This window comes from Mustela erminea, chromosome X (genome assembly GCF_009829155.1).
Source record: "Mustela erminea isolate mMusErm1 chromosome X, mMusErm1.Pri, whole genome shotgun sequence".
Taxonomy (NCBI): domain Eukaryota; kingdom Metazoa; phylum Chordata; class Mammalia; order Carnivora; family Mustelidae; genus Mustela; species Mustela erminea.
Window position 1 is genome coordinate 114,758,641 of NC_045635.1, and position 25,718 is coordinate 114,784,358.

Genomic DNA, 25,718 nt, shown 5'->3' on the forward strand with positions numbered 1-25,718 from the left:
TCCTCGCCCTTCTGAGAACAGACCAAGCGCGCGCCCCCGCCTGCTTTTGGTATTCCTTTGGCTACCAGGAAAGCAGATATCAACAAGGTTTGCTCAAATGTCACGCTGTCGGAAAGGCCTTTCTCGAGGGTCCTGTATGTTCCCCTTCCCTGCCTCATTTTCCCGGTCAATTTCTCTTTGTTGTACCTACCATCTGACCTGTACATACCCCGACCGCCCAGGCATATAAGCGGTGTGCACGTTTCTTCCGCGAAGGCAGAGGCTTGGTCTGTTTCACTCACTATAGAACAGAACTCCCAGAACAGTGCCAGGCCCACAGTAGATGTTTCCTAAAAGTTCGGGAACTGTTGTTGAAACGGAGAGACGAATGAAGCAAAGAACGGCTCCAGGGTCTCGGACGGCCTGAGGTCATCTGGAAGATTTTTCAAGGTGAGCGTCAGGACCTCCTGCTCCAAGCCTCCCAGCTGTGATCCCTGAACTGCTTCGTTCTGTCCCAGATTCAGAGATGCACACTCTCCCTCTGGTGCCCACGGAAGCCCGCGACACGTCCAGAATTGTAGGAGTCCGGGATCCCCTTCTCTTCCCCTGGGGAGAGAGGGAGAAAGTTGTGATTAGCCAGACTGGCCCAGTTCCCGAGAGAGTAAAGGTGTCATCAATCTGAGGCTGGTCCCATAACCGATGTTTCAGACGTTATTGACTCTGTGTGTGGTTCCTGGCAAACAACTGACTGCCTGCTTTAAGAGACGATATCACTAAGTGCTTTTTTTTTTAATGCAAAAAGAAAGAAATCAAAAAGAGCTACCTATTTTCCTCATTCCTCCAGGTGCCCAACCCGAATGGCTTGTTGGAGCGCATTTTCTGCATTCTTAATAGATAGCCAGCAGGAAATGCCTCCTATAGCCCAGGCTGGAAGGGTAGAAAGTAGCGAGGGGAGGGTCCAAAATCCCCAGCCCTAGTTCCGTAAGCACTGAGCTGCTCCTAGGGGGTCCAGGCAACTCCGATTACCACTACTCACTTTTGCTCAGCTGTCGCATCTTGCTGTCTCCATCGATGGTCGGGAATTAAGGTAGGAGAAACTGGCTATTTCTGGGGGGCCGGGGAGGGATTGGGAGTCAGCTGGGCAGGAATCAGGGCAAGGGGATGCTTTGCTCACCGAGATACAATCTGGTCCCCTTGGGGCTTTCGTTCCAAGTGATCGCTGTGGCCACCTCTCCCACACCCCACCCCACGCCCGAGGCGGTCACCGTGTCCTTGCAGGCAGACTGTGGTAGAGTTGAGGCCAGACTGCTGACACCGGATTCCATGTTAGAATATTTGTGCAGAAGTTGGGGCATCATTTTGAGGTCGAATTGGAGTGCTAGGTGTCCTTAATGTTTGCGCGTTGGGGAAAGGTTGCAAGCTGCGGGGCACTCGTGGAATTGTGCTATTCTAACTGCACAGCTGGCAACTGGCAAACCTTGACCTGAGGGTTTTGTGTGCCAAGAGGCTTTCCCTATCAGCCAGGGGCTGGGACATGATCACTTTCTCCCGGAAAGTCTCCCTCCCACCCCTGCTCTGCCTCACGGCTATCTCCCCCCTCCCCCTGGTTCCAGCTTTGCAGCACCCCTTCTCCTAAGCCAGACCCCAGCCAATTCACACCTGCATTGCGAGGCCCCTCGCAGAAGGCTCTCTTGGGGATGGAACTGTCCACGTTTCTGCAGAGTTGCGGGGAGACGCAGTTCTGCAAAGGCTGTAGCCAATAACGGTTCTCAGAATCTCAGGATCCCCGAGAGACATATCCTCTCCGCTGAGGTCTCAGTGCAGCCTGGAGAATTGCTTGTGAGCAAGATCCAGAGAAGTAAGCCATGGTTCTCCTTTGGGAGGTGTGTCTTTGTGTTTGGGGAGAGGTAGCACTTGTACCCTAATCAGGATCCAGGTTGCCTAAAGTCTGATCCCTGAAGGGGATGGGAATAAGACATTGCCTCTGACTTTCACCCCCTCTAACCTTTCCTGGCTGTGGCCAGTGGCCTGGTCTCTGTTGTCCTTACCCAAGGAGGCTAGGGCATGCTCCATGGCCCTGATGTCCCAAGGGTCCAGCCGGCTGCTTTCCTTGTAGCTTCAGGGAGACTCCACCAAGATAGATTTGCAAGCCATGTCAAGCCTGAGCCTGGAGCACTGGCCACTGGCATCTCTAGGAGTAAAACCATGAGTCTGACAGAGGTGCTAAGCCTGAACGGGTGTTCTGTCTGCTTTCCCTGAAGAAAACCAACCACAAGCCTGATGGCTGGCTTATGGGCTGGTTCAGGGTTCCCTAGAGATCAGAAGTCAAGCCTTCACATTTGATACATGGGGACACTGAAGGTCATAGAGGGCTTCTTGGAATCCCACCGGGTAGACAGCAATGGCAGGGAAGGGAGAGACATCGAAGCCAGAGAGCCCTAGCTGTGAGGCATGGGCAGTTCATTTAACTTTCTGGTCCCCGATTTGCTCCTCTCTAAAATGGGGATAATAGTATCTGTGTTGACAGTTGTAAAGATTGGAAAAAATATGCATAGAGCTTCTGGCACAGAGGCGGGATTTTATAAACCATAGCCGTAGGAGAAAGGCTGGCTCCAACATTTATCATGACTTTATAATTTGTAACACTCCCACTTTCTTTTTTCTGTTTTGACTATGTTTGGGAAATAGATTTGACATTCGACTGTGTAAATTTAAGGTGTTACATGCTAATTTGATAAATTTATATATTGTAACATGGTTGCCATTATGGTGATAATTAGCACCCCATCACCTCGCATAATTACCCTTTCTTTTTAGAAGCTGGAATAATTTAGTCCTAGTCTTTTTGCAAGTTGGAGGACTGTGCTACAGTAAAGTCCGCTCATAAGTGATATTATAAAGTACGGTTGATCGGACGTTTGAACTACATGGGTCCACTTATGTGAATTTTTTTACACTGTCGTGCTGTAAATGCATGTTTTCTACCTTAGGATTTTCTTTGCGTTTCTTTTCTCTAGCTTGCGTTGTTGTAAGAATACAATGTATAAAACATAGACAGACAAAATATCTATCAAATGACTATTTATGTTGTCAGTCAACAGTAGGGTATACGTAGTTATGCAGATTTTTGACTGTGTTCAAGGATAACACCTTTGCTTTTATTTCTACAGCTCCAAAAATCAGAATATATAGCATGTGTGTATGTTGTTTTTTTCACATCGGGGAATCACTTACCTTCTGTGAAATGCACAGATCTTGAGCGTACAACTTGATGAGTTTGGACAGAAGTGTCCATTCATGTATAACCTTCACCCTCCTCAAGGTGTAGGGCATTTCCAACACCGCGGGGAGTTCCTCACGCCCCTTCCCCATCTCCACCTCACAGCCAGCCACTGTTCTGATCTCTGTCCCCACAGGTTATTTGTGCCTGTCCCACGTAAGTGGAATCCTGTAATATGTGGTCTTTTGTGTGTGACTTCCCCCACCCCGCGATCCAACATAATGTCTTTGTGATTTCTCCCTGCTGTTGTGTAGATTGGTAGTTTGTTCCTTTTTATTGCTGACTGACAGTCTATTATATGACAATGACATAGCTAGTGTATTCATCTTCTAGATGATGGGCATTTGGCTTGCTTCCACTTTTTTGGCTATTATAAATAGCTGCTGTGAACCACGCGTAATGAGGCTTTGTGCAGACATATGTTTTTGTTTCTCTTGGTTGTATATGCCTAAAAGCAGCATTTCTGGGCCGTATAATAAGCATGTGTTTCACTTGATAAGAACCTGCCCAACAGAGTTGTTGTTTGCATGCTTTTTGGAATAAGGATACAGTGGATTTGTTTTTCAGGTAGTGCCTGGTTATGCTTAGCATGGCTGTCAACTGGGGGAAACAGGGTGATGTGCTCAGCAGAAGCTTCTCTGGACAGCAGCAGAACCCAGTTATGGCTGGGGCCAAAATGAGTCTGAAAGGAGACCTTTTCTGAAGGGTCCTTTGCTCGCTGCCAGATTCCTTCCCGACGTTTCTAGCAGGACCATGAAAGACTGAGCTGCAGAATTCATCTTTCGCCAGCCTCCTAATTTTACCCAAGAGGAATCTGAATCCCAGAGAGGCTACGTGTTTCCCCCAGAATCACACAGCTGGGGAAAACCTTGCATTGTGCTTTCTCTGCATGACAGGGAACTCAGGCATTCAGCCGTTGTTTACTGATGGACTTATGCTAGGTGCTAGGGGTAGAGAAGTGAATAAGAAATGCCCCCCACCCTCAAGACCTAGAGAGGAACAGAGACTATGAACCTCTAAACAGTTGCATTAGATTCCCAAGAATGAATTAGGGTGCCTTAAGCCAGAGCACACTGCCAAGTCTGGTTGGATGGCCAAAGGTAAAGAAACCTCTGGACAGGCTGCTCCTCTTGAATGCCCACTCTGCTCTAAAGGAGCCTGCCGTTAGGGTTCTGTGTTGGAAGCCAAGTTTAAGGCAACTGGGCAAACAGCTGTCGTGCATCCACTCTGTCTCAGGCACTGTTCTAGATGCGGAGGCTGTGGCAGTCAGCGGGGTTGGCGATCTGACAATCGTTCAGGAACTTTTCACCAATATCGCCCTATATGTTAGCACAGAGAATGTCTTTGAGATCTGAATTTGGTTCAGAATCTGTCTGGAGGCCAGAGGACTGGTGCCGTTGGCCATTGCCCGTTTTTAGTGTGGGGCGGGGTGGTGGGAGGGGGTTAGCCAACAAATGAGTGCGGGAATTTGATGGGTTTTATTCTCTCGCCCGCAAAAGGTCAGGATGGCATGGAGAGCAGTGTTTATTATGAAAAGTGAAGTACCCACTGGATTGCTTAGTCAAGTTCTCAGAGTGGGGGGCGAGTGGGCGCGGGGGGTGGTGGGTTGCAGGCCTTTGTCCAGGGGCATCTACATGCAGTTCTGGGTCAATCTTGGCTCATTTGGTTTTGGAGGAGGAAGGCATTTCCCCAAAAGGCAAGTTGCTCTTTTGTCAATGGCCTTTTTTTTTTTTTTTTTAAATCATCCCACTGTTCTTCTACCTGAGTGGCCACGTAATTCTCCCGTGTGGCTCTTGAGAGTCCCTTCGGCGCTTTGTAGAGCTCTGTCCTGTTCTGGAATGCGGGTCAGACAAGGCTCCACACCTGGTCCCCAGGCCAGCGCCGCATGGCACGGCAGTGCCCCCAAAGTGCCTCTCATCCCAACCACAGCCAAGCCCCTTGGAAAAAAATTGTGCCAGTGACGTTCTGTGTTTGATCCGCAGCTGTCCCTCGCCTCCCTGTGTTGCTCACCATGGAAGAGATGGAGAAGACTGGTATTCAGCTGCAGAGACCTATAAAGACAGAGTGGAATCCCCGGTGTGTCCTCTTCACCTATTTCCAAGGGGACATCGGCAGTGTAGTGGATGAGCACTTCTCCAGAGCTCTGCGCAATGTCAGGAGCCCCGAGGGCTTGAGCCCCTCAACCCAGAGCCCAGACGTGATGCTGAGGAATGGTGAGCATGTTGGGAGGGAGGAGGCTGGAATTCTCGGTCAAGGCTACCACATAAAGACCAATTCTCCCCTGCCTTTGATGCGCTGAGACGTGTGTGTATTTGGGAAGGCAAGTCACACTGTGAGTGAGAAACTGCACTCATTTCTTGGAGGTTTAGTGTGAAAATCAACACCATAATCCAACTAGGTCACCTGTTTCATGATTTCCTTAATTGCGTTCAATGCTGGGTTCACTGCTTAGTACATAATAAGAGAGCCGTGACTGTTTGCTATTATCAGCCTTCATCATTTATTTATTTATTTAAAAGATCTTTATTTATGTATTTATTTGTCAGAGATTGAGAGAGAGAGTATGCAAGCATGAGCAGGGGGAGCGGCAGGCAGGGGGCAAAGCAGGCTCCCCACCTGCACGAGCCCAATGGGAGGCTCGATCCCAGGACCCCAGGATCATGACCTGAGTTGAAGATGCTTAACTGACTGAGCCACCCAGGTGTCCCAGCCTTTGTTATGTATTATTATGATTGCTACAACTGGCCTGAATGCTACAACTGGACATGATTGCTACCACATGTCCCCTGTAGGTGCACCCAGCCTCCCTTCAACTAATAGCAGATGACCTGGTGAGCGAGGGCGGGGCTCCAGAGGGGTCCATGAAGAGTCTCGGGGAGCACCTCTCTCCCCGCCCTTAATAGCATAAGGACGTCAACTGCACACACTGTTTGGTAATTTAAAAATAAAAAATAAGCATTCTCGGGGCACCTAGGTAGTTCAGTTGGTTAAGTGTCCCACTCCTCGTTTTGGCTCAGATTATGATCTCGGGGTCGTGAGAACGAGCCCCAAGTCAGGCTCTGTGCCCTGCGGGGAGTTGGCTTAAGACTCTCTCGCTCTCCCTCTGCCCTGCTCCACTTGTGCACACTTTCTCTCTCTAAAATAAATGAATAAATAAGCATTCTTCCATCTCCAAACAATTATTTCAAGAAAGATGAGTCCAGGAGTGCTCATCACAATACCCAGGGTTGCAGAAAACTATAAAATTAAGCTGGCAGGGCTGTAGTAGGACTTTCATAGACCCTAGACCCTGCTGGGCCTCTTCCTCAGTACAATTATGAAAAAAGACACATTGTGACTGCAGTGGTATAAAAACAACTTTAATTCAGGCTGGATTCTTTTTATGTATTCATTGTTTTGTTATATTCATTTTTCTTCTAATTTTAAAAGATGTTAGAACATTTCATGGGCTCCTAAAAGTATCCGTGGGCCCTAGGTACTGAACCTGCTGTGCCTCATGGAGAAGTCACCCTGCGAGATGGATGGGAGTCCGTCCACCATTTTGAAATGTGCAATAGACCGGGCTCTGGTTGATTTCAAGAACTCTCGGTTGTAGTTGCCCAGCACCCGTGTTGAATGCCCGGCTGCCACCGGAGTATGTACATGCCTCCAAATGGGTGTTCGCTTTATACAAAGATGCCAAGTGGGGGGCATCTGCCTGTGGGGGATGATCTTACCTCTTTTCAGGAGCCATCACTCCAGCTTCACTCTTTGGGCCTGAATGGGGAGTTGGTGTGTATATCCGATATATTCGCCTTTGTAGAATTTACTTGTGTCCTAGAAATTATTTTTCCCGTTAGGTGACATGATTTTCTGAGACTCTTGTGAGTTGAGCAAACACATGGAAGGTGGCGTGGTAGCAGCGGCCACTAAAGGAAATGATGTAGAGTTTGCAGTTGCAATGGGCACAATGGGGGTGGCTGGAGGGTGGGGGTGATGTCCAAGAGGGTAGTGAGTACTTCAGAGCAGGAGCAGCAACGACTGACTGAGTCATGTGGGGGAATTAACGTGTGGTAACAGCTGATAAATGGGATAAGTGAGTTTCGGAGGATCTAATCCGCTCCTTGGAAGATTCAGAATCCCAAGCTCTTCACAGGCATGGAATTTGGTTATGTGGCTTTCACTGAGTTCTGAACACACCGGCTTGGATTCATTATAATCGCTCCCTTGTAAGTGCCATCTACCTATAGTCCCTCACGTCCTCTGTCCCGCTTGCCTGATAAACCCCAGCCTGAAATAAAACCAACTCTTGGCCTCTTGCCCCATTTGGTAGTGAGACTCAAAAATGGCACCCACGCGCACTCTGTCCTCTTCCTCTCTTCGTCTTTGGAACTCACTCCACTCAGGCTTTCGTCCTTATGACTCTTTAACCACTCTCATTGAGGTTAGCCAGTGACCTCCAGTTGCCAAATCAATGGTCTTTCCCGGTCTCCATCTTGTTTTTTGATGCGTCGGCAACATTGGCTGCAGTGAGTGGCTCCTCCCTCTTAGAAATGCCTCCCTTGGGCACCTGCATGGCTCAGTGGGTTAAGTGGCTGCCTTCGGCTCGGGTCATGATCCCAGAGTCCTGGGATGGAGTCCTGCATCGGGCTCCCAGCTCTGCAGGGAGTCTGCTTCTCCCTCTGACCTTCTACTCTCTCATGCTCTCTCTTGCTTTGTCTCTCAAATAAGTAAATAAAATCTTAAAAGAAAAAAAAAAAAGAAATACCTCCCTCACTTGAATCTCGTAACATCACATTCTCTTGGTTTTCCTCCTTCCCTCCAGGTTACTACTCTTCAGTCTTCTTGACTGGATGCCCTCTTCTCTTCGGCTTCTAAATATTTGGAGACCCCAGTGTTCGGGTTGCAGACAATTTCTCTATCCACACTCACTCCCTAAGGGATCTCTTCTCTCTCTTGGTCTTAAGTACCATCTGTATCCATTCCAAATGCATTACCTTCAGCCCAGACTGCATTTCAGTCCTGTCTATCCAGCTGCGTATTTGATCCCTTCACATGTCTACTAGGAATCACCAACAGCGAGGCTCAGATTGAGCTCTTACGCTCCTTGACCTGTTCTGTCCACTGTCTCCCCATCTCAATACATGGCAGCTGCATCCTTCCGGTTAACTGGGAGTCATGGTTAACTCCTCTCTTCGTCCCCTACACCATGCTCAGTCCTTTGAAAAATTCTGTCAGTTTTACCTTCAAAATATACCCATGCTCTGACCATGCCTGCCCCCTCTGCTGCTATCATGTTGGTCCAGGAAGCTGCCATCTCACCCCTGGATATTTTTTAAGATTTTATTTATTTATTTGACAGACATCACAAGTAGGCAAAGAGGCAGACAGAAGAAAGAGGGGGAAGCAGCCTCCCTGCTGAGCAGAGGGCCCAACTCGGGGCTCGATCCCAGGACCCTGAGATCATGACCTGAGCCGAAGGCAGCAGCTTTAACTCTCTGAGCCACCCAGACGCCCTCACTCCTGGATTTTTATAGTAGCTTCCTGACTGGTCTCCTTGCTTGCATCTTTGCTCCCCTTCTGTCTGTTCTCAAGATAGTCAGAATGGTATCACTAAAAGGAAAGTCTCATCCTGTATCTTTTCTGTTCAAAACCTTCCAGTAGCTTCCTGTCTCACCCGGAATCAAATCCAAAGTCTTGCATGGGGCCCTGTTTTCATTCTGATTTCATATCCAGCCACCCCCTCCTCATCTCATCCAATCTAGTCTCCTACTATTTGTAGAACATGCCAAGTACAGTCCTGCCACAGGATCTTTGGAGCTCCCCATCCCTTTCCCTGAAATGCTCTTTCCCCAGATAACTGCATGACTTTCCCCTTTTCTCCATTCAGCTCTCCATCGGAATGTCACCTCTCCAGCCAGGCCCTCTCTGCACAATCTGTTCAAAAAATAGAAACACCCTCCCCGCATCACCCTCTGTCTTCTTACTCTATTTTTATTTTATTTTATTTTATTTTATTTTATTTTAGTATATTATACATTTATGTGTTTTCTTTCTTGTCTCCTCCCATCGTCTAAACTCTGAATCACCTGCAGGGCCTCTGCGTTAATTGCTACTTCCCAAGACACATGGAAGGTGCGTGGTAAATATCGTCTGAATGAATGAAATTGTGATTCAGATGTCTGCTGTAGATGGAGTCACTGAGGAGAGTGGGGCGTGTGGCTTTAGAACCAGCTCCACCATTTATTAACGACGTGATCTCAGGGCACACCCCTTCCTCTGTCCATACCTCCACTGCCTGCTCTCTATAGTGGAGTATTATTTAACTATAGGAGGAGTCCGTGAGATCGTGCATGTCCACTGGCACATAATGCTATGTAGGTGTTCGTTCTGGTTGTGTGGTCGTAGGAAATCTTGATGTGTTTTTGAGTGGCTAGAGCGATAGGGGGGCCTGCATTCAAAGCACTAAGATCGCAGAGTAACAGGCCCCTCTTGGACACCTAACGCATTTTCTAGGGGCTTCTGCCATGTGGCGGCCATATGGTTTCCTATGCCTTCTGATTTCATTCTCTTCTGTGATGTTCCTGTGCGTGAAGGGAACTTGGACATCGCCCTGCTTCTTGCCCAAGCCAACCTTCCCAGGCCGAACAGACAGGCAGCCATCTTCTCCACTTACTCTCCAGGTTGCATTCACCCTATGAAAATCTCCCGCTCCCTTGACGGTGAAGATGTCTTGCTCACGGAGTGCGGGGCAGGTGGGGCAAAGTTTGGTCCAGCTGACTGGGTAGAGGAAGGCCTGTCTTCCTCGAGGCCTCTCAGCACGGTTAAGAGTCAATCTCTCGTAAGTTCTGTTGCCTCACGGGAGGCCCCGTGAAAGAAGGCCCGTCCCCCAGCGGTTCCCACAAGACGGGTTCTGTGAGAGCCCCACAGCTTCGGAAATGGTGGGAAATCCATGAAGTGGCCTTTCATTACTGACCGTTAGCAGCCTCTCAGTCCCTGCAGGCCAGCCCCAGGCCGCCAAGCCCTGGCTGAACCGTGTGCCCAACAGAACAGGCCCCCATTCACAGGCTCCCGTTACGACTCGGCCACTTTCTAAGGGCGCTCTGTCAAGCCAAATATGTGGAGCCCAAATACAGGGGCCCATGTGGCTAGGAAATGCCATCGAATTTCCTGGCTGTTTTCCCCAAATCCAAATTATTTTTTTATTTACTTATGTATATTTCACACTGGCTGGACTTTGGAAAACGCAGGCTGAAGGCATTTTTGAATTATCTGCCTTTGAAAAGGACATGGAGGATTTCAGAGTAGGTAACCAGAGAAGCTTCAGAAGGCGGAGGACAGGGTCTTCCGGCCTCAGGAAAGGGCTGCTGTGAGAAGGTGGGTGAGTGTGTTTCTAAGCACCTAGAAGGACTTTCGCCAAGGGTAACAATTATGGAGCACGTCTTGTGTGCGGGGCGCTTTGCTGGGGGCTCCCACATGGATGTGCTCATTGAATCCTCACACCAGCTATTGCTTAACTTCCATTGTGCCCATTATCTTGGGAAGAAAACTGAGGCTAGCCAGTTCGACTCCGATCCTGAGCACTCAGCCACTCTCAAAAACTGCCCATGTTCTGTGTTTCGTCTTCATTTCCACCCAGGAAAAGGCTCTGGATAATCAGCAAACGACTGGGTACCCCGGGAAGGTGATATAAAGGAGGGAGTGGGACCCAGCAGGGTGCCCTAGCACCCCGGCACAGGACCGTGTCCTGTAAGCTGTCCTCCTGTCCCTGGTGTTGTTTCAACCTCAGCTAATACAAACAATATCCTCTTTGTTTCTGGGGTGAATGATTAAGAGGCCGGTGCCACTATTCAGGAAGGCAGAGAAGGGAGAGTCAGTGCGTACAGATCAGACGAGCCGAAGGTTGGACTGTCATGGTGCAAGAAGGGAGTGTTCTCAGGGTGCTAGGTTTTCCCTTCATCATAAAGCAGGATTTGTATTAAAGGCAGAGAAAAAGGAAGGGGAGGAGGACGAGAAGGAAGGATGGGTGGAAGGAAAGCTGGCCGTTACGGATTGGTCTTTTACAACCGTGACTCTGATCTAATGAGTCAAGGGGCTTCCTCAGTTTTTATTTGAAAAAATGTTTTAATCACAAAAGTACTGTTATTTTTTTGAAAATTAGAAAACAAAGACAAGCATTCAGGACAGAAGCACCGGTGCTTATGCATACATGCTAAGTTTTATACCATGACATCATTTTGTACATAAGTCATGTGTGTGTGTATATATATACATATACACACTTGTATATATACATGTAAATATCCCAGGACACAGAGATCATGATCTGAGCCGAAGGCAGCTGCTTAACTGACTGAGTCCCCCCAGGCGCCCCTACAACATCATTTTAATGGCTCCAGGGTATCCTTTTTATAGATGTACCAAATCTATTATAATTTTTGGACATCAGATTATTACCAATTTGTCACTATATTACAAATATCCTTTTGAATATCCTCATAGCTACATTTTTGCACACATCCTTGATTACATCCCTAAATCGTTGTAAGGGAAATGATTGGATCAAAGGGTGCATATCAGTTGCCCCCAGAAACAGTCCAGACGCAGGAGTGTATGAGAGCACGCGGCGCGCGCACTGCCTTCTTTGCAATACTGGGGAGACAGAGCTGCTAAGGGCATGAGTTTTGGAATCAGGCAGGCAGAGTGTTTGCTGGCTGCGTTGCGTGGCCTTGGGCAAGTCACCTTAGCCACTCCAAGTCTTTATTTTGTCAGCTGGGTTGCTGTGAGGATCACGTGAGCTCAGGTGGGCAGAGCACTGAGCCAAGCGCCTGCCCAAGATAAGTGCTCAGTAAACAAAATTCTTGTGGATTTGCAATCGCTCTTACCCACCTCTGGTGTATCATTTCCTGGAAATGGACACACACTGAGCAGTGGCTTCTGAAAATTCTCTTCCATGCCATCAACCCTCCACATCAGCCTTCAAGGCCAGCAGAGAGAGAGGGGGAAGCAGGCTCCCTGTCCCAAGACCCTGAGATCGTGACCTGAGCGGAAAGCAGAGGCTTTAACCCACTGAGCTACCCCGGCGCCCCTCCCCAACCCTCTCTCGAGGCTAGGATGGGACTGGGAGGCATGGTCTAGATGCTCAGAGCTGGGAGCATTTGGGATGGAAGCCTTTTTTATTCCACGTGAAAGGAAAATCCAGGCTGCTCTGAGTGTCCCAGAACTGAAATGTTCCTGGACTGGTCTCCATTCATTCATGTAGTTTGGGGTTTGATAAAGCAGCCGTCTTCCCTGGGGCTCCCTCCCTCTTTTCTCTGGAGGTAACTAAGAGCGGGGGGACCTTGGATAAGAAAGTGTCTCCAAGGTCACTTCTAGCAGCGGCTGCAGCCACCTTGAGCCTGTCAGGGCTGTGGCTTAGAATGCTTTCACGGTTCACAGGGTAGGGGATCACAGCTGCCGGGAAGAGTGCCCCCCCCCAAATTCAGTGCCTCCACTCCATGAGGCACCAACATCCAAGTCTCCTCTGGAAAAATGACTTTCCTCAAGTCATCCAAGGCCCACCATGGGGTTGCTGTGAATTTGGGATGTGAGACGCTGCCTCCTTCATGTCGCCATCCCAGCTGTGCTCTGGTGCACGCAGTGACCAGTGGAACCTTGGACAGTGGCACACCACCCACTCCCCTGAACGTTTTGATCGGAAAATTCTGGAAGGCTTAAAAAAAAGAAAAGAAAAAAGAAAATTCTGGAAAGGAAGCAGTTAAATATTCAAAAGCCACTGGCACCCTGCCTTGTCCATTTCAAGCATTCGGCCTCTAGGTCGTATATCTGAGATCTGTAAGGCCAGTTTGGATGGCAACTGCCCGCTTGTGGGGCTACACATTGTTTCTAACTTGTGCTCAGAACATGCAGAGTACTCTCACTCAACGTGAAGCATGCCTAGTGATTATACTAAGTCAGCTTAACCGCTCATTTTGTGCTGCACAGTGGCCTGCATGGCTACCGCTCTGCAGATACCAATTTTCAAAAGTAGCATTCATCACCAAAGAACAAATCTTAAGATGTTTCTCTGCCCTTGGTTTCATCAAGAGAGGCCAACCATCGCTCCTTACTCATTGCGAGTGATGTGAAACGCTGGGTAGAATGTCCATGTCACGTAGGTTAGGACTTCTTTTGCTCTCATCTGGATTACACGACAAGCTATGATGGGAGGGCAGGTGTGGGGGGGGGGGGTGCTTCAGTGTCACTGCAGATCACTCAAGATGCGTTTATCTTGTACGAAATCAAGGGAAGTGGAACGGGGGAGCTGGGAGAGGCACACGTGGGGTGGAGGGTGGGGGGAAGGGAACCAGACAGTCTCTCCAGCCCTCCAGTCTTCCTTTGTCTCCACGCCCACGCCCCCCTTCATTATCTTCCATAGATGAGAGGCTCGAGGCTTTAAGCACCATCTGCCAGCGCTCCCTCCCCCCTCCCTTCTTGCCTGAGTGGGTGTTGCGAATGGGGAAAACATCCATCCATGTCACGAGCTGCCCTAGACTTTTTGAAAACTCCGTTTCAGCTGCTACCCTAGGCACAATGAGAATAGTATCTCTGAGACCAGAAGAGAATTCCATGCCCCCTTGCTAGTGCGCAAGAACCTTGCAAGAAGAAACTGAGTCACCACTTTGGCCTCGAGCATTTTGCTTTTGCTGGAAGAGGTCAAAGCACTCACTTCCTTACCCTGACTAATCTGCTTTGCTAATTTGGTCCGTGCCCCTGGTCCCTCTAGAAAATGGGGTTTTGACCCCTAGACTTGTATGAGTGAGTTATACACAGGCAAGCGTTAAACCCTTTATAAAGTTCTAGTTGGTGTATTTAAACCACGAGCTATAAAATCAAACCAACCAGCACCAACCAAACAAACACCTTTCCTTTTCTTTCCCTCCCTTCCTTCCTTCCTTCCTTTCCAAATCACCTTTTTAATCAAGCAAGTTTACTTACAGAAGTTTCCTTGAGGGGCTTGGTGGACATGGGTGCAAAGATGTTCATCACAGTGTTGTTAATTTAACTAAACACTGTGCTGCTGCGGGCTCTACTCATTGCTGTGGGCGGATGTTTGTGATATTTTAATGACGACAAAGCAGCCTTAAAAATCCTATGTGATGTGAAAACCATGTGGACCAGGGCGCCTGGGTGGCTCAGTGGGTTAAGCCGCTGCCTTCGGCTCAGGTCATGATCTCAGGGTCCTGGGATCGAGTCCCACATCGGGCTCTCTGCTTGGCGGGGAGCCTGCTTCCCTCTCTCTCTCTCTGCCTGCCTCTCTGCCTACTTGTGATCTCTCTCCGTCAAATAAATAAATAAAATCTTTAAAAAAAAAAAAAAAAAACCATGTGGACCTAAATAGAAGCAAATCCCAGAGAGAAGTATGCCTAAAGGGAGACAATGGTGGTCTCTGGGTATTGCAGTCAAGAGAGGGGCTTGTTTTCTTTTTTGTTTTGGGGGGGTCTTTCTCTCTCTCTCTCTCTCTCTCTTTTTTTTTTTTTTTTACTTTTTCTACATTTTCTTCACATTAAAAAAGAGTCTGTAGTAACCAGAAAAAATGCTGCTATTTCCATTTTGAAAACAATAAGCCCCTAACATGTCTTATAAATCTTTCCTTCCCAGATAGTGACATGCCTCCAAATCAGTGGCGTTTCTCTTCCCAGTGGACAAAGCCAGAGTCAGAAGCATCTTTTGCTTATGGTGCCACCAACTGCAGCTTGAATGGGCCCAGTGTCCCGATGCCGGATCAGTACCCAGTGCCCCTGGCGGGGAGCCCCTCTGATCCGTCTGACGAGCCGTGGCAGTACCCCTTCCTGGGCAGCCCCAGCTGCTCAGAGCCTGGCTACTCTCATGCCTACTCCAGTGAGCACATGGTTCTAGAACCCCAGCCCGATGGGAAATATGAGCCCTTTCTAAGTCTCCTCCAGCAAGACCAACACCTCGCCCATCCTCAGGAATCTGCCGTGTGGGAGGACTACAGCTCTGCCCAGGTAGCCGGAGGCCCCGGATCGCTCTGCGACTTGCCTCCCAGCTCAGCCCACGGTAAGGAAATTGCCTCCAGATACTCGGAGGACCGCCTTCGATTGGCTGTCGTCAAAAGCGAGTTGGCCACGAGGTGGGGTGCCAAGGCTAATCGCTCCCTCTTCAGACATGGGGCTTCAGAGGGATGGAATGTTCTGCTGCAGTGTTCCGTAGACTAATGATTCAGGGTTATTTGGCCCCGAATAGTCACCCCAGTCTGTGGACTTGGACTTAGTCTAGAAAAAGGATTTAGGATGTTGCCTAAAATCCTAGGATCCTGCCTCCACGTCGCCATCAGCCACCAAATAATCTGCTTGGGAAACAGAATTCTCTGACATACCTACAGGCTCAAACTCTATCCTCTAGACAGGTTGGCAACTGGCCGTGATGACTATTTCCTGGGCAGAAACAAGGGCAATCTATAACAGCCATCTGCTCCAAGCATTAAAATTCAAAGCCACCGTAAAGGCGGTCCCATGGGTGCCTGGAGACGCCACCGTGCCTGGCTGGCTGTGGCTCATGCCTGTGCCCTGGGCCCCTCCTGCTCGGTCTCCCTCGGGCGCCTGTGCCCTGGCACCACCCCTCCCGCTGAACTAACCCCCACCCCCTTAAGGCTCATTCACTTCTTCATTCACTCACTTACCCAACCAATGTTTAATCATCGCTTACTAGATGCCAAATGCCTACCCAAAAAACAAGACTCCCTTCTTCGTAAAAGGCTGGGGGACAACTGGCCTGAAGTACACTTTCACCAACAGAACAACCCAATCTACAAAATTTGCCTTTCCTATGAAATATTTGTAATAATATATATTTGATGGTTTCACGGGGCCAAGTCCGCATCCTCTGGCGTTCCGAACTCTGCACGAATTTTCACACGTGTTTGTAGTTGTAGTGTTCCATGCCTGAAAGAAATTGCTAGAAGTTGCCTTTATGCGGAACTAAATATACAGTACACAAAGGGCCTGTTCAGCATAGCCTGCCGAAGTCAGGCACCGTGTTCCAGCCTAATGTCAAAAACAAACTTCCCATTAAAATACCACTCTTGTCATTTCCAGAGTTTGATTCGGAATGGGCTTCAAGAGTAAATCATAAAAATGTCATGCTTGGGAAACCCATGACAATTCCCATCCCTGTACTCTTCCTCAAAAATCTGTTCCTACTGGATTCAGAGGAAAACTTAGACCAGCCGTGTTTCCATATATGTCTGTGCATACACACAGCAGAGCCCTGTTTCAACAGTTGGTTAGAACACAGATGGCTCAAATCCTCACCTCCCAAACATAATGACTATACAGTTCAAACCCGATGCAGCAAATATTTAGTGAACATCTACTATACGCCAGGCACATTATGGCAAAATTATGAAGCAGGCGTGATCCTCTTTCTGAAACTTCTAGACACATTCTGAAATGTTTATCACCAAGTCTGACTACCGAGAACTTCACGCTCTCCTACTAACACTGACATTAGTTGTATTCGTGGGCTGGATGGTCTAGGATCTGTTGGGGAAGTCAGGAATGCTGCCTGGGAACGAGATGGGAATGAGACCCCAAGGTACGTTAAAAACAGAAACTTCTCTGTTTTCGTAACATCTGATGAGAGGAAATATGCCCCGTGTCTATCAGCTGAGGGGTGGGGGGCACCTGGGTGGTGGCTCAGTCAATCCAGGGTCCTGAGATCGAGTCCCGCATCGGCCTCCTTGCTCAGCGGGGAGTCTGCTTCTCCCTCTCTACCCCTGCCCCTGCTCACATTCCCGCTCTCTCTTTCTCTCAAATAAAGAAATAAATAATCTTTAGAAATAAACTGAGGGTCAGGCATTTGGAGTTCCTGGAGATTTCTAATCGCGTTCCTCCTTTCTAGAAAAGAAAACCTATTTTCCCCCAGATGGTGGACCCAGCAATGCCAGCTTTGCAAGTGCAAGTGGGTGTGGGGTTCTACCTTTGATACTTTGTCCCTATAGCTTGGGAACACAACTTGAGGAGAAGCTCATAGTGTGAAAACCAGGCTCTTCAACTGGTATGACCCCGATTTCTATTACTTAGTATTTTCATAGTTGCAGTTTGTTTCATCTTAGTCTCAAAGAGCCCATGTACTTGGTGCCTTGCAAAATGTCTTGACTTTTTTTTTTTTTTTTTCCTTTACCATTTTCTCATTTTGCAATCTGAGCAGCTCTATGGAGTTTTTACCTGGGCAGGATTTAACCCAGATGACTCAGCGAAATGAACGAATTCATGCAGATTAGTTTGCTTGCCCCAGATGTTGAATTTTCAGCCCAGCACAGAGGGCCACCCCGGAACTCCACAGCCCAGGAAAATGCCATCTGAGGCTAAAAGCCAGGACTCTGGGCTCCACATTCAATTTGAAAGTGGTGTTAGTAGGAAATTCCAAATGGGAATGTGGTTCTAATCTGGGTTCATGATGTACTAGTCTCAGAAACTTGGGCACGTTTCTTTAACCTCTCCGTTCCTCGGCTGTCTTATTTTTAAAATGAGGATTAAGATAGTGTGCCCCCGTGTAAATGCTTAGGATCTATATTCCAGTGTTAATTAGCCACAGTATGCCATTAAAAGTAAGCCACCAAGAACACAGAGTAAGACTGGCATGCAGTAAGCCATCAAAAAGTGACATTGGAGGGGCGCCTGGGTGGCTCAGTGGGTTAAAACCTCTGCCTTCGGCTCAGGTCATGGTCTCAGGGTCCTGGGATCAAGCCCCACATCGGGCTCTCTGCTCGGCAGGGATCCTGCTTCCTCCCTCTCTCTCTGCCTGCCTCTCTGCCTACTTGTGATCTCTGTCTGTCAAATAAAAAAAAAAGTGATGTTGGGGAGGAGGGTATCTTGTATGCCTCAGGTTGCTCTGGGCTATGGGCGTGAGGAGCCCATAGTAGTAGATCTCACTAGAATGTTAGCTTCTTAAGAGCCAGGGCACTGAGAGGTGTGTACCCACATCCCAGCATCTGCAACAGAGCCCGGCACAGAGGGGAATACGTATTTGAGAGAGTGCTGGAAACAACAGAACGTTGAAGATGGAAATAGTAAAAATACATCTTTGACACGGTACAGATTATTTTGTTTGAAGCCCTTGGGTAAGACAGACCAACGGACAAGCCATAAGTCACCGTCGGTGATTAATTGGCCATGGCCAAGAGAAGAGTTGGATTTAGGGCTGGTTCAAGAGCTTTAGCGTGACTGAGTCACGCTTCACACCAATCTCTACCTGAGATTAATTAACTAATTAATTAATGAAAGTCAGGATTATAAAGTCTCCTCTAAGTACTTGTGAATAGGTTGTACGTTTTTCAATGTTAAGCCTTAGAATTACTGAAAACTTGATGCCTAAAATTGTTCCTAGGCCAAAAATAGCAGCAACAACATGTATGGGTGTGGCCTGTGGGCCAGATCCCACACCCGCCGTCCTGCTCCGTGCCCACAGTACCCTGGTGAATTGTGTATGTGCCTATCTTTGGTGTCTTACACAACAGGTCTTCGGGGAATAAGGATTGAATGAATATTCTCATTTTGTAGATGAGAAGACAGAGTTTCAAACAGGTGACAGGACTTGCCCTAAGATCACACAGGAGCAGGTGGCTGCTTCTTTGCTCTCCATCTTAAAGCCATCTTCAGTCATAAATGACAATACACATAAATCCTAAAAAACAATTCCAAGTTCAATCAAGTGTACCGCAGTGAGAGTTGGCAACTGGTAAGATCGTTTCACTGCCTATGGGTTCCCTGACTGTCTGTGGCCGGGACACTGTCCTAGAATAAGGGGAGGGAATGCTGGGAAAGCGGGCACATGAACAACAGTACCTTGGGCGAAGGTCAAGGGGATGGACTTATGGAGCAGAGAGCAGTTGAGGGGAGATGGGGAGTGGGTACTTGGTTATGCCAACCGTCCCAAGTCAGCTGTCCGGCCCCTGTGGCCTTGGGCAGAGGGAGGCAGCAGGGCACGGGGACTGGGAAGGGGGCCACTTCTGGGTGCCCCAGCAAAGCCCCTACTCTTCAAGTTCCCAGATCTTGGCTGATGGTGAGCACCACGGGAGAGCTTGGGAAAGGCACAGATTCCGTGTTCTCACTTCTGGTAGATTTGGCACAGAGCTCCATTGCCTCTAGACGTTTGATTCTTTGTATATTTTTTATGAGTCTTTATCAGTGAACTGGATAACCAGTGAACTGGATCCAGAGTGAACTGGATGACTTTCAGTAGGAATCAGTAGTTCTGAAAGATCTCCTGTGTGAGGCACCAGAGGTCATCTGAGAGATTGGTCAAAGGAAGGAAGGTCGAGTCTCCTCGTCCCCCTCCGATATGGGCCCAGTCCCCTCGTGCTAGCCGAGGCAAGTTACTTAACCTCCCTAAACCTCCCTCAGCAACTTTTCTCCACACCTCCCCCCACCCCACCCCGCAACCACTGCCTTCACCTGCCAAAGCCTCCATCCCGCATGAACCTCGCTGGCTCCCTTCTGTGCCTCACGTCAACCAAACAGCCCTTGGGAAGATCACCCCGCCCAGCTGTTTGTACTTGCGACTCCTGACCTCAGACTTCAGCTGGGCCCTCAGGAAACTGACGACTGCCATACTTGCCCACTTTTCAACCCCAGATTCGCACCCTCAGCTGATGCTCTTGCCGCAGAGTTGATGGAGAAAACAGAGGTCATCTGATTAGGACTCTTCTGACTCCCCACAAACATACCTGCCAATCGACGTGCACCTGTGTCCTCATTCTCCTTTTGGACCCGTTCAATGTTACCGTGTTCCCTCCTCCCAGACAATGTCCGTGCTGCCACGTGGCCCTTCTCTGGTCTCGGTGACCTTCCCCATGGGGCTCTCCTCATCCTCGCCAGGCATCATTTGATCTCTTCATCTTTGTTTGATCATTCCCATTATCATACAGATAGAAGGCAAATATCAGAGCCCCCTTTTTTAAATTAAAGATTTTATTTATTTATTTATTTATTTATTTGACAGAGAGGCAGAGACCGCGAGACGCGGAACACAAGCAGGGAAACAGGAAAGGGAGAAGCACGCTTCCCCGCCAAGCAGGGAGCCTGACGTGGGGCTCGATCCCAGGAGCCTGGGATCGTGACCTGAGCCAAAGGGGTAGTGGAGGTTGTAGGACTGGAGGATTAGGTTATGGAAACAGGTAGCGCTAAGACTAAATATGCCAATGACATGGGAGCTGGGAGGTGGAGAGTAGATGTTTGAAATTGAAAAGGCAAGGGTGCCACGTGTTTGGGCGATGACAGAGTCTAGCGTCCTGCCGTAGGAATGGCTGGCTGGGGTAGAAGGAAGTGAAAGGTCATTCGAGATGAGAACGGTAAGATTCACTGACGTGAAGCAAAAGAAGAACCAGTAGCTACCTATGAGGTAGGTACTATATTTATCCTGATTCACAGGACCGGAAAATTGAGGTTTAGGGACGTTAAATAATTAGCCCAACGTCAAGGTCAGTGAGTACCAGAGTCCACTTTCTCTGACCTCCAAGTCCTTGGTCTTCCCTACGATGCCAATTCTACTCTATTACATAAAATGACAGTGCCTCTTTTTTAAGTCTATATAAAGATTTTATTTATTTGAGAGAGAGAAAGAGATAGCCCGTGTACATGTTGGGGGAAGGGGCAGCAGGAGAGGGAGAGAGAGAATCTCAAGCAGACTCCCTATGAGCACTGGGCTTCCTCTCCCAACCCCAAAATCAGGACCTGAGCCGAAACCAAGTGTTGGAGCCTTAACCGACTGAGCCACCCAGGTGCCCTGAAGACCCTGCCTCTTTAATAAAATAGTAGCTAACATTGGTTGAGCATATATGTGCCAGGCCCTGTTTGAAGGGCTTTCCGTGTGTTTAATTCACTTGCTCCTTCCCAGAATCTTGGGAGGTGTATTAGCGGCCTCGTTTAACAGGTGAGAATGTGGGGCTCAGAGAGACTAGGGAACTCGCCTAAGGTCACACAACGAGGCAGCAGTGGGGTCGGGATTCAGATGGCTTCTTCCTCATCGTGCTTATCCTGTTTTCCAGAAAGCCAGTCGCCAGAGCGAAGAAATGTGTTCTTCTATTGAACCTCAGTCCGAAGAAGAGAACTCCTATTCCCAAACCTGCTCATGATTTTCTACTGTGAATCCAGAGTCTAGAGATGGCAGCGTCCTTTTTTCTTTCCATCACTAAAGAGCATCGAGCCAAGAACGTTGCTGTTCCCCTTAAAATACGATCTTCTCTTCTTTGGCATCTACGTCCTGTGGTGGGAGTTTTCACACGTTAGTGACTCACCAACACAGGGAACCATGAAAAGAGCGGTTCAGGGTTGAGAACCGTAGCGGACCCCTGCCTGCCTCTCCCACCTTCCCTGTACTAACCCTCCTACTTAGAAATCAGTCCCCTTACCCTCTACCAGCAGGGTTTTTCAAACCAAGACTGACGCTGGGGTGTCCTGCGGGGTATGGTCCCAATTTGCCCAGTGAACAGAGATACCAGGAATGGCCGGCAGCTTTCTAGCCTTAATCCAGACCCTGACCAGCCGCACTCCTGCCTCTGCCAAAGGCAGAATGAAAACAGGGTGGGCAAGACCCATTGAGGAAGTTGAGGCTGGGCATTGCCTGCATCCTCAGAGTCTAGAAGGAAGCTGAGAAGGTTTGGGAAGGCTCTGGTGAATGAAGTTCTTTTGCTTGGAATTTTTGATACCTCCGTTCTAAAAAAAAAAGTAATTCCAAATGGAGTTGTTGAGAAACCTGAGAATGAACGTATTGGAAATTAGTTAGCAGACTGCCCCGTTCCAGACTGGGCCTCGACTAAGTTCTGTGCCAAGAGCATTTCTTAGTTGCGGTTCCCTGAGTTTCTTTCTGCCCTCACTTTGAGGCTGGGGACTCTGGTATCGCCTGCCCCCCCCCCACCGCAGGTGTTAAGCTGGACCCTGGTGACCCCTTCCAGCCACCCCCAGGGGCCCACCTGGCTTGCACAAACAATGAAACCTTCCCCTTAGCTCTTTCAGTGTCAGTGACAAGGTCTCCCTATCATACTACTTATTGAGGGTTAACGCCAATGTGACTCTTGGATCTTTTTCCTCCCATCTGCTGTGTAAATAAAGACCACAGATCTTGCATGAGTGAATGTGTGACCTTGGCAGTGTAATACAGTAACTGTCTCGAGACTACGTTTTTTCCTGATATGGTACATATGTTTCCTAGATTTAGTGAGAGAAAAGATACTTGGCTAATACAGTTTCTTTCAGAGTTATTTACCTTCAAAAGCCATGTTCTTTTTTAGGTGATGGTTGGAGAAATTCAGTGTGGGGGCTGGTCCTAGCGCTTGTGATGTGTAATTATACAAGTGTGCGCTTCTCTTGGCTGCCGCTGGAAAGATTCATCTGCGCTCAAAGATAATATGTACCATCAGGATTGAACTCTTAATATGCTATTTGGGGAAAAAGAAGAAATGATTCCAAGAAGGTTGGCATTTTCCGCAGCTTGGTAAAATCTGATAACACTTCCTTGCAGATTCCGAAGCTCTCTTGGATGAAGCTGAAAGCTGTAATTCATTTCCCCACAGTAATAAAGAGGGAAGCAAGGTCTCCTGCCTCTGAGAGACCCCTGCCCTGCCAGCATACAACAGTCACTCCCCACCCAGATCAACTCCTGCTTAAGCCTGGACTTAAGTCCCACCTCACTTCCAAAAAGTTGACTCGCAAAGCATTTCTTTGACTCACTTTTGGCATTTTACTCTTGGAATTAAAAATTAGCATGCAAAGTTGGGGTGGCTGGCCCTGTGTGTTGTCTGGGGGGTTCATCTACACTCCTCGTTGATAATCTTGTGAGATGCTAGTTTGGGGGTGAGGGGTGTAGAATTAGCAGATGGGTTCTTTTTCTACAATTTTGGGGAATGGGCAAGTGACATGGTTGACTGACTCTTCAGCTGCTGCCCCAAACAAACAAACAAGAAAAAGGTGACAACTTCCTTTTTCTAGTAGCAAAGACCATCTTAAGGATTCCAAGTAAGAAGGGTACGTGGCTGGCTCGGTCAGAAAGCCTGTGACTCTTCATCTCAAGGTTGTGAGTTGGAGCCCCATGTTGGGTGTAGAGATTACTTAAAAAAATAATAAAGTCTTTTAAAAAAAAAAAAGAGTTCCAAGTAAGAATGTTTGCATATCCAGTTGAGAGTGATGCTGGAGCGCTCTTCCATTGTACAAATGAGCATCATGGGTAGTACTGGAAATAAAGTCATCTCCACAAATAAATGCTAACTAGAATATCATTCTCTCTTCCCCACAAACACGATTTCTGCCCTTTCCATAATGGTTTCCCTAGCTTGATATAATGAATTGAAAACAATTTAGTAAACCATTTGTATCTTCCACATGTGCAGTTAATAATGCAATGGCCCATCTCAATGCCTTTACTGTGTGAGACTTTAAAACTGTATGTCGTTGTGAATTTTTACACATTAGTGGGAATGAAGTGGGCTCTCGCGTTTTTATAAGGCTTACAGTTTTATCGTTATTTTTAAATAAATTTAATTAAGATTAAGTTAAGCCTCAAAGAGCAGTCTGGTTTTGTTTTTTGTTTTTTTGTGGTTTTTTTCCCCTTTTAATGATTAGGCTTTGACGCAAGTCGAGTCTATTTATAGCAGTGATGGTTACTTTTTTGGTGAAAACGGTGACCCTCCACTAATCGTTCCAAATGAGCAGACTTTTTGGGGTGGGGGGCTAAGATTTTATTTATTAGAGAGAGAGGGAGGGAGGGCGAGCACTCATGGGGGAGGCGCAGGGGGAGAGGGAGAAGCAGGCTCCCCGCTGAGCAGGGAGCCTGACCTGGGGCCCAGTTCCAGGACCCTGAGATCATGACCTGAGCTGAAGTCAGACACTTAAACCGACTGAGTCACGCAGGGGCCCCTCTTTTTTTTTTAATATTTTGGGGCTCCTGGGTGTCTCCGTCGTTAAGCATCGGCCTTCTGCTCAGGTCATGATCCCAGCGTGCTGGGATCAAGCCCCACTTAAGGCTCCCTGCTCAGCTTCGGGGAAGCCTTCTTCTCTCTCCCAGGCCCCCTGCTTGTGTTCCCTCTCTTCGCTGTCTTTCTCTGTCAAATAAATAAATAAAATCTTTTTAAAAATATATTTATTTTAGGGAGAGAGAGAGTGTGTGTTTGTGTGTGTGTGTGTGTGTGTGTGTGTGCGCGCGCGCGCGCGCGCGCGGGGGGGGGGGAGGGGAGGGGCTGAAGGAGAGGGAAAGCAGACTCCCCGCTGAGCAGGGAGCCCGACAAGGGGACAAGGGTTTCCGTGAAGATTCTGAGATCCTGACCCTAGTGGAAACCAAGAGTCAGACCCGTAAGGCTCTGAGCCACTCAGGCACCCCCGAGCAGCCTTCTCCTAAGGCTGCTGCAAACCCCGAGCGAGGACCCACCCCCTCCCACAACCCCCAACCCCCAACCCCCACCCCTGCGTTCCGGTCCGGACTCTGCAGCTCGGACTCTGCAGCTCGCTCGCTGTCCTCTTGATTGAGGCCCCCACCCTGCCAGGTCTCTGTTTTTCTATGTGGAAAATGAGATGATCCCGAAAGTCATTTCCGTTGCTGACGGCTACGTTTTGAAACAAATGTATTTACAACCAGGCTTAGCAACAGTTGCCATACCCGGGCTCGAAGAAGAGGCCAGGGTCGGAACAACGGAGGAGCAGTAGGAAGAACAGGAGTGGGGGTGGGGGGAGGGGGCAGATGTGCCATGCTGGTGCGGGAGGCGCAGTTCGCTGAGTGCCTGGTCCCCCAGTCTCTGTTCCCCTCTGCTTCCTCCCTGCTTATGCCTTTCACAGGTTGAAGCCCCCCAGAAGCTCGCACCCCTAACTCTAGTGCCTGCTTCCTCTTCCACTGTCAGGGATCCTTGTGATTCCCTTGGGCACTGGGATAATCAGGATAATCCCCCTGTTTTAAGTGAGCCTGATTGGCAACCTTAATGCCATCTGCACCCTTAGTTCCCCTTGGCCGTGTTGCTGAAGGTACTCACAGAGTCCTGGGGTTAGAACTTGGAACTCCCTGGGACTATTAACCTTCGCAGCCACAGGAGAGCTGGAAACTGCCTACCTATCTGATATAAAGAACCCCAAGCCCCTGCCCAGGCTGTCCTATGAGAGGACTCTGTGTAGCACATCCTCAGGACAGAATTGGACGTTTTTCTTTCTTTGTTTCTTTTTCTTCCTTTTCTCCCTTTTCTTTCTTTCTCTTTTCTTCCTTTCTTTCTTTTCTCCCTTTTCTTTCTTTCTTGGATTTTATTTATTTATCTGACAGAGGGAGAGACAGGCAGAGCAGGAACACAAGCAGGGGGAGTGGGAGAGAAGCAGACTTCCCGCTGAGCAGGGAGCCCGAGTCTAGTTGAATCTAGTGGGGCTCGATCCCAGGCCCTGGGGACCACCACCTGAAATGAAGTGACCACTCTTCCACATAGGCATACCCCTTGGCCTGACAACCTCAC

The 25,718-nt window shown here is 48.5% G+C and overlaps 1 protein-coding gene across 7 annotated transcripts in view; it reads left to right on the top strand.

Annotated features, from left to right (window-relative positions):
• The window catches only part of VGLL1 (vestigial like family member 1), a 30,483-nt gene extending 7,128 nt beyond the window's left edge, over positions 1-23,355 (top strand). For 2 of the 7 annotated variants that reach the window (XM_032331410.1, XM_032331412.1), the window contains exons 2-5: positions 287-429; positions 5,242-5,472; positions 14,879-15,298; positions 21,288-23,355. In XM_032331410.1, the coding sequence (XP_032187301.1) occupies positions 5,271-5,472; positions 14,879-15,298; positions 21,288-21,328 (663 nt within the window). In that variant the 5' untranslated portion in view covers positions 287-429; positions 5,242-5,270 and the 3' untranslated portion in view covers positions 21,329-23,355. Of the gene's footprint in view, positions 1-221; positions 430-793; positions 1,067-5,241; positions 5,473-14,878; positions 15,299-21,287 lie in introns of those variants that run through there. The other 5 variants (XM_032331413.1, XM_032331411.1, XM_032331409.1 and 2 more) reach the window with 4 other exon arrangements.
• Positions 23,356-25,718: the final 2,363 nt, after the last annotated feature.